At 38.6% G+C, this 8,486-nt stretch overlaps 1 protein-coding gene across 5 annotated transcripts in view; it reads right to left on the minus strand.

Annotated features, from left to right (window-relative positions):
• LOC107757882 (gamma-aminobutyric acid receptor subunit alpha-1-like) overlaps window positions 1-8,042 on the minus strand; it is a 27,886-nt gene extending 19,844 nt beyond the window's left edge. Inside the window, exons 1-4 of one of the 5 annotated variants that reach the window (XM_016575487.1) lie at window positions 7,470-8,042; window positions 5,548-5,648; window positions 2,806-2,912; window positions 1,294-1,361 (exon numbers count right to left, since the gene is read on the minus strand). In XM_016575487.1, the coding sequence (XP_016430973.1) occupies window positions 1,294-1,361; window positions 2,806-2,912; window positions 5,548-5,627 (255 nt within the window). In that variant the 5' untranslated portion in view covers window positions 5,628-5,648; window positions 7,470-8,042. Of the gene's footprint in view, window positions 1-1,293; window positions 1,362-2,805; window positions 2,913-5,547; window positions 5,649-6,233; window positions 6,323-6,405; window positions 6,496-6,818; window positions 6,992-7,235; window positions 7,428-7,469 lie in introns of those variants that run through there. The other 4 variants (XM_016575489.1, XM_016575491.1, XM_016575486.1 and 1 more) reach the window with 4 other exon arrangements.
• Between the last annotated feature and the right edge of the window lie 444 nt (window positions 8,043-8,486).

Raw genomic sequence — 8,486 nt, forward strand, 5'->3', positions numbered from 1 at the left:
AAAAATGTGTCCTGTTACACATTTGTACTTACACATACCATTCAGTGGGTTGTTACATATGTGTAGTTACACAAACATTACAGCTCTAGATACTATGTACCAATGTGTACTTACACTGTGGTTACATACTAAGTACACATCTAGTTACTATGTAAGTACACAGGTATTAGGGACACTTAATATAAAGTGGGACAGAGGATTCTAGTTGAGACTTGTAGTTATCGAGTAGCTTTTGTGCAGTGATTTCAGTAAAACTGCAGTCGTCAAGAGGAGCCATGAGCTTTCTGAAGCATCGGTGGCCATAATTAGCGGCATGAATCATTCTAACAACTACTGATCGTCATAGCTGCGAGCATTTTCGCATGATCATCCATTATGACACAGATACAGCCGGATGTAGAGTCGCATAACTGAGCGAATCAGATGTAAAGCAAAAAAGAGAGCTAACATAGCTACAGCATTTTTAACTGGCTTTATGAAATCAGAAGACTTGATTTACAGGCATGCTTGGATAATATGTAGAGTTGCTTCATAACTTATGTTTGGCAGGAGAAATGTGATTCGATCCAGTCAGTATCTGATATTCTGCAGGATACGCAGTTATGTTATGAAAAAATATTAAAAGAGTACATTTTCCTAATCAAGTATATACAGTGGCTCCGAAAAGATCATGAAAGATATACTTAATAATATGTCGTTTCACTATATATCACGCTAGGTGGCATCTGCAAACAGTATAAATAATGCTAGAGCTTTACTCAGAAATAACTTTACTTTTCCCGTCATTTTTACATTGTCAAGGTAGTTTTTATAGATGTTCACCTCAAGTTTACACAGCAATCATAGGTTCATCACAAGAATTATGAACATGTTTTATTAATGCTTGAACAAACAAGTGTCATTTTATGTTTTTCTCATTTATGGTTTAAAATGTTTTATTTATACTTGACAGGTGTCTATTGCTTAAATCTAAATCATAAATAAATATCACTTGGTATTTTATGTATTCTAAGACATTAATTTTTTGAAAAGTGTTGAGAAACTTTTTTTTTTTTTTTTTTTTATGTAAAGAAGTAATTAAAACATGTGTTCTGGTGTTATAATAAATTAGTCACATTTTCAAGTTTACTTCCACTATCATTGAATATTGGATCTGGCTTTCACATTTATGATTAAATAACCACATTTCAAGCTTTTCAGTTTGGTAAAAAAACATTTAAGCATGTAAACGACTCTTCTGAACAGTGGCTACACAGAAAGCATGTGACATTTATAGAAAGTAAAAAGTTTTACCATGTCGTGGTCCGAGACCGGCCCGATACTCGTCACGAAAATGTCAGTCTTGACTTCGGTTACACGCTCTGTTGAAGCAAGAAATTAGGAGTTTGAGTATCAATCAGTGTTGGTCATTATAGCATTTTCTTTTCTTTTCACAAAGCATTAAAATTTCAAATCACATCAAGCAAACCTCACTATAACCTATAAATACTTGGGTGTCATTTATGTGGAAATGCACCTTACTTTCTTGCCTCGACGAAAAACAGCATGTCTATGTGCCATGGAACGATGACTGATGTTGACAGAAGTTGTTAGTCAGCTTCACTTGTTATTTATGACATGTTGTCACTTTGTGGGTGCTAAGGTAATGCGAGTAAGGTCAAACAGACGTGCTGAAAATTAAAAATTATATGCCGCATGTGTGAGAAGTTCCTTGCCAACTCAATGAATCATTCAGTTCGGTTCAAAGCTAATTTATGTCAGGTGTTAAATGATCTGCATTTATGTGGAAAACAGTGTTCGGTAGATGTGCTTTGTTCATAACAAAACTGCTTTCCACCATCGCCTTCATCACATTTTTGACGAGGCATGCTTTTGCATTTAATGTCTTTCAATGACTATACTTTCAAAACTTCTTTCAACATCTGATCTCTTGCGTTCATTAAAGTCATACATAATTTCTTTCTACGATTGTTTCATAACACTAGATTATTGTAACATGTTTAGCAAATTGCACTATTTTAGTTCTGTTATGTAAGGTGTACATTTTCAAAACTCTTTATACAAAAATCCAAACTGATCACACTTGCTGATCATTCTTCCCAAACCTGAACACATACTTTCATTACAGTTATGTATATTATCAATCCACATAATCATTGTTTCAAAACACTAAATTATTATATGCATTGAGAACATTTTTGATCTTCTTTCCATTTTGTAACTTTACATTCATCTCATTCAGTTGCAATTAATGCAAGATACTGTATGTTTCAAATCAAATTAAAGATGTTACATTGTTACATTAGATAATACAACTACATTAACTATGTCATGTAACTAACATAATATCCATATTGTAACAGTATGTTTGTAATGGTATGTTTGTTATAGTCTCTCTCTCTCTCTCACACACACACACACACACAATCACTCACTCACTCACTCACAGACACACACACACACACACACACACACACACTCACTCACACACACACAATCATTTCACTCACTCACACACACATTCACTCACACACACACACACACACACACACACACACACACACTTTGAACATTGTGGTTATCATCTGACAAAAATAGTTTATACTGTAACAAGAACTCCTTTATAAACCTATTTCCGAACAAAAAACGATTGGAACATTATTGGTCACTGATTTATTTTCCTGACGAGAAAAAGTGCTGTTACATCCGTTTGAAGATGTAAGTTTAGAAATCTCCCACAGGGCTGAAAACTGGGACACAAATGTACGAGGCGAGAAATCATCAGAGAAACTTCTCTGCGCGTACCTCCGAGCCCAGGCCTGAGACGGTTGTCGTAGCCATCGAGGAGGCTGTCCAGAATCCTGGTGAAAACTGTGGTGTTGTCTTTCTGCTCATCTGCGCTTTGACTGGAGCTGACAATGCAAAACAGCAGACGTTTTATTCAAAACCCATACCAAAGGGTGGCTATAACACACTCTGATGTGAAAAATCAATGCAACACCCTCCTTGGGGTAACTCTGAAACATCCAGCCTGCTTAAAGAGAATTTACAATGCAATAGCCTGCAGATAAACAACAAATCTCCTTCCGTCTTAGGAGCAAAGGGGGATATACACAGGAACAATGCATTATTAATTAGCTAAAATACTCTTTTAGATGCAAATAAGCATGAGTTCTGGCAACACGAAGCCAAATCCTAAAAGACAAACCCATGAACTCTGTCGCTCATAAATATTTCAGACAATGCTTATGAGCAAAATGCAGTTTAATCATATAGTGCAAAATGGTACTTCATGAATAAGAGCCTGTGAGGACGATGGCCAATTTGTGCTCCTCTAAAAACAATCACCGGCTGGTCGTTCATACATAATTGCTTGCTTTTTTGGTAGTCATTGGCATTATTTTCCCGCTGGCAGGTACTGGACCACAAATGCGACTGCAGACTCAATAAACACTGTTTGGTGTTTCAGAAATAAGCTTGGCATGGAAACAGATTTCAAGGAGAGGATGAGGTCATCGCGATTAGTTAGCATGAACGCGTTTTCAAACAGAGAAAAGAGAGAGGGAGAGACGCGGCAGACCCCAAAAGAGAGAGAAATGCAAGTTGTGTCCTGTGGTTTCGTATTATTGCCGGTAATTCCACTATAAATCTTCCCCTAAACCAACATGGACAACTATTGATTCAAAGCAGTTAAATAAAATGTAAGCTAAATTGTCAGATGATATATGCTGAGAAGAACAGCGCGTGCTTTTTCTGCTCATTTCATGCACTCATTTCAATCAGCCTTAATGTCTCCCAGCAGAATTTCCTCTGTGGAGTCCAAAAGTCTGAGAGCACTTTGGTGATTTTCAACAAAATGCTTTACTATTTCTAGGTCACCAATGAGCAAATTTCGATGTTGACCATTTTAACTCCTTTCTACAAAGGTCAGATTTCCTTGCTTCAATTAATACAAACATTTTCACATCATACTGATTTGTACAAACGTGCAGACTTGAGCGGTATGCTCTCAATTTTTGTTGCCATCAAATTCTGATTCGTTTTTATTTTCGTTCTACAATAAAAAAAAAAAAAAGCAAAATAGAGGCATTTTCACAAGTGGTCTCTCACACCTTCGGACCTCAACTGGATTCTGGCTCAAAATACAACGAGAGTAAAAATAAAACGAGAAGACTTCCACCCTCCCCCATCTGTGCAGAGAGACGCACATGCACACAGACCTCATGAGCGACACGGAAAAGGGGTCACGAGAGGAAAACGTAGTCTCATATATTACGCATGCATGCCAGTGCAACACTCACAGCATGCTGGCAATGTCAGCCTGACCCAAAATTACATCTCCTCTCTTACCTCTCATAAATGCACAACAATTCAGAGCTCAGGGCATTTTTATTTAGTAATAATTAACTCAAATATACATTTTGGCAGGTTTAGGAACCATACAGACATGAATAACACATTGCAAAATCCATGTGCTTATGAGCAGCATACAGATCCCCATTAAATATTGCACAGCAACCCCATCTGCAGGTCATCTGAACAGCAACAGTGTCGAATGCATGCTGTCCAGAGCCACGGTGCTCTCACAGCACAGCTTACAAATGACACCCTGTATGCCTATGGCATTTTTAAAGTATTGTTATAAAATATTCATGAGTATGTCAATATCGCTGTGACGGTCACCTGTCTAAACGTATAAAATATGTCTAGCATATAGCATTTTGCAATTAGTATTTCACAACTATGCTTTTTGTAAAATAATGTAATATAATGCATGATTCCCTGAACATCTTTATGTATTATTATAACTAATCATTTCAAAGTAAATCTGCAGCACGATTCTCTGCTAACAGTACACATGAATCCAAGCTGTATTCATGAACATATAAATATTACACTTCAGATTAAAACTTGAGACCTCTTTCAAGCCAAATCCTCCCAAAGAAATATTTATGTTTGTTTACAAACCTTTGCATCTGTTCTTACATTTTAAAATAGTGCCTGGCTGCATTTTTTTTTTTTTTTTTTAGAAATATCTTACTAAATGTTTTTGTCTAAAGAAACTAATTCACTGATGTTGCTTATGGATTACAGACACACGCACAGTTTTTTTCTTATTTATGTCAGCAAAATTCACCTATAAATGAATAGCACTCCACGAAGCAGTATAGCAGTAAAAGACTGCAGAATGAAAACCTTAATGAAAGCTTCATTAGCATGACATCCTCTTTGAAGTCTGAGGTTCTGATCTTGGTCTAAGTTAACATTGTAGGTTTAGATCAAAGACTTACATTTAGATCAAAGTCCTCACATATTAAACTGAACATTACTGTAACTACAGCATAGAGAGTGCTCTTTATCAAAAGCAGAGAATGTGTTAATCATTCCAAGATGTGAGTGAAATATGCACCGACCTCAGGTGCGTAAACATACCTTTTTCCAGCCAAAACGCTGGTCCAGAGAGTGCTCTTTATCAAAAGCAGAGAATGTGTTAATCATTCCAAGATGTGAGTGAAATATGCACCAACCTCAGGTGCGTAAACATACCTTTTTCCAGCCAAAACGCTGGTCACCAGTAAACAGGCCCAAATCCAAAGCCAAGCTGCTCCTCTTCCACCCCACATCATTCTCCAAAGAATGAATCCCCACTAAAGAAGAAAAAAAAATACATTCATTCAAAGAAACCATACTGGAGCGGAGGTGTGTGGTTGTCAATACCCATACCATAGCATTGTGATTATAGGGAGCATATGCAATTTTCATTTGTAATATAATTAAACATACGCTTTTAGACAGACAGGCTCAAAAGAAGTAGGTCTTTAGAGTCAGCTCACACGCAACTACTATTTGTCATGTGAGTTGTTGATCCGCAATAGAGTAATGTGAGACACTGCATACAATGCATTTAATCATCTAAACACAAATCCTATGAAAGCACAGTACCCTATGCCAGTTTAACAAGTGCTGAACAAAATGTTCATATTTCCCCTTTTTAACCTTCTAGATATAATTCAAAGCCTGAGCATATTTACTGGAGGCATACCGTGCTTTGATGTAGTCCTGACCCCTTTACAGCTTACATATAGTGTAGATTAATACTACAGCAGCAATTATATACCTGATCAGAATTAAGAGTAAACAGATATCACAGTTTTGCATGACACAATACGACAGTCATTACGTATATGCCACACGACCCACTATGCAAGTCCTCAATGTTTAATCGCACTTACCCATTTAAGAATATTAATACGTGCTCATATACATATAGGAATGTGCATCAGAGTTCTATACACATAAAAACACAGGGAGCTTGGTTGGCACTACGCATTAACGCAAATCATTCCACACGCGTTAATCCTGCATTAACATCATACAGCATGATTTACAGCTGCATGTAAAAACCTTGATCATTCGCCGAAGCTCTCTCCGTGATGCCGACATTCAGATCGCACGGGATATATTTGGGCAAAATTCCCCGACTTTCCCAGGGATTATAATGCTTACACAATCCCTACCGTACACACTTTTGAGTTCTGTCGCGAGAGTGCATCGTCAAAAGCACGTTTTAAGGTATCTCGCAATTAGTATTGGGCGTGCGCCTCGGGGTTGCTCCTAAACATGTGTAGTAATTCAATTGGAGTAATTAAGCAAACAGTGCGCACATCGCCAAGTTCACAGCAATCATGCGTACCACAAACATCATGCAGAGATAAAAGTACCTCATAATTTTAAGTTTCCAGGAATACGGCACTACCTTTATGCAGTTGTGATCCCTCAACCCCCGGTTTTACAATATCCAAGACACAAGCACTTACGTTAAATCGATTGCACCTTATCGTCAAACTTTTGAACACGTCTTTTCTGTCTGGATGCGAGGAGATGATGCTCTGAGATGTGAGCTGTGCTGAATTTGAGCTCGAGGCTGCTGCTGCTGATGATGGTGATGCTGCCAAGCGCGCAGCTCTCGCGCACTCCTCATCGAAACTCTTCCCAGTTTACAGCAAATTAGTCACCTACCAAGCCCAAATCCACAAGAATAAAGCTTTACTACAGCAGCACACTGGTGCTATGTCGCTTAAACGAGATCGCTTGAGTGCATGGCGATTGTGTTAGCAGTGGTACCAATCTCACATCGAAAGACCAATCCGTCCCATTTTTATATGCAGCACAATTTCACTTGCGCTGCTGTCGACTTAATCTCGTTCAGTGGTTGGGAAATCAAATCCGCTTACATTTTTTTTTTGACCGGATCTCGCCTCTTTCGTGCTCTCTTGCGTTGCGGTAGAACAATAATACACGGCGCGTCGTATCCGTCACAATTAACATGCTATTAATTATTACACCAACATTGTTGAGCGCTGCCACGTTAAAGGCTTGCCAGACATGCGTGCAACAATATGCATGCCAATCCGCAGTGCATGCACACGCACACAACCCAAATAAAGTGAAATGCATGCATCTCTCACCGAAAAATCCCGATGGCTCGAATCTTTCCCAAAATCACCTTGAAGCAGTCTCGTCTCACCGACTCACCCACCGCCTGGAATATCGTACAATATGATTTTTTTTTTTTTTAATCAAACGCTTAAGGAAGATCCGCAGTCCTTACAGCGCATCTGTAGAGGAGCTTTTCTGATCATTTGCGTACGAGGACACAAACTAAAAGCCGGAGGGTGTTTTAAACGTGACATTAACGAGGAAAATAGCGCAGTTTATTAGAGGCCACGTCGAGAGCATCGATCTCCGCCTGCTGGGTGTTAGAGAGCGATGCTGGGGCGATCTGAAACATTAGGACAGCTTTCATACAAACTCCACGGCGTCTTGACGTTTATGCGTCCGTGTGCATGCTTAACAAGAGATGACGACGAGTAGCCTAGTAGTTCCACTTTAACCTGAAACAATGCGAGCAACAGCTGCAACACAAATACTTTTAGTTCTTAAGTTTTAAAGAGCACGTTGGTATGCGATGTCTTGGTTTCTTAAATTCACCGTGTTCCCATCCTGGAACTACCTGAGCAAAGAAAGTCGGATCTCGCGTATCACTGCACGTTTCGCACGTGACTGTGCAGACGGCGTCATGTGCATCAGGAAAGTTTTTTATTTGCACAGCGTACCCTTCATCTAATCAGCAACTCATAAATGATTCACATTTATAGGGTGGCATTAATTCTAATGCATGGTTCGTAGGCTATAACTTTTCCCGTTTCGCTTCAGCACCACGGACAGCCACGAGACTGCAGACAGCTTTTAAAAAGGTTTCTTACAGCAAACACGTGCACTGGAGGGTTGTGAACAGCGGTGGTCTTCTTGAAGACACAGACCCCCACACACGATGAAACCTTTGCATGATTAAGCATTATATTAGACATAACACAACATGATGTTTACAAAAATACAAACAAACATACATTAAAAAAAAACAATAAAATCACCGATCATAGTTGCATGCATATAATTTTCTGTGCAAGGTTAAACCTCTAAAA

This window comes from Sinocyclocheilus rhinocerous, unplaced genomic scaffold (assembly GCF_001515625.1).
Source record: "Sinocyclocheilus rhinocerous isolate Xijiao unplaced genomic scaffold, SAMN03320098_v1.1 scaffold2338, whole genome shotgun sequence".
NCBI classification, from domain to species: Eukaryota; Metazoa; Chordata; class Actinopteri; order Cypriniformes; family Cyprinidae; genus Sinocyclocheilus; species Sinocyclocheilus rhinocerous.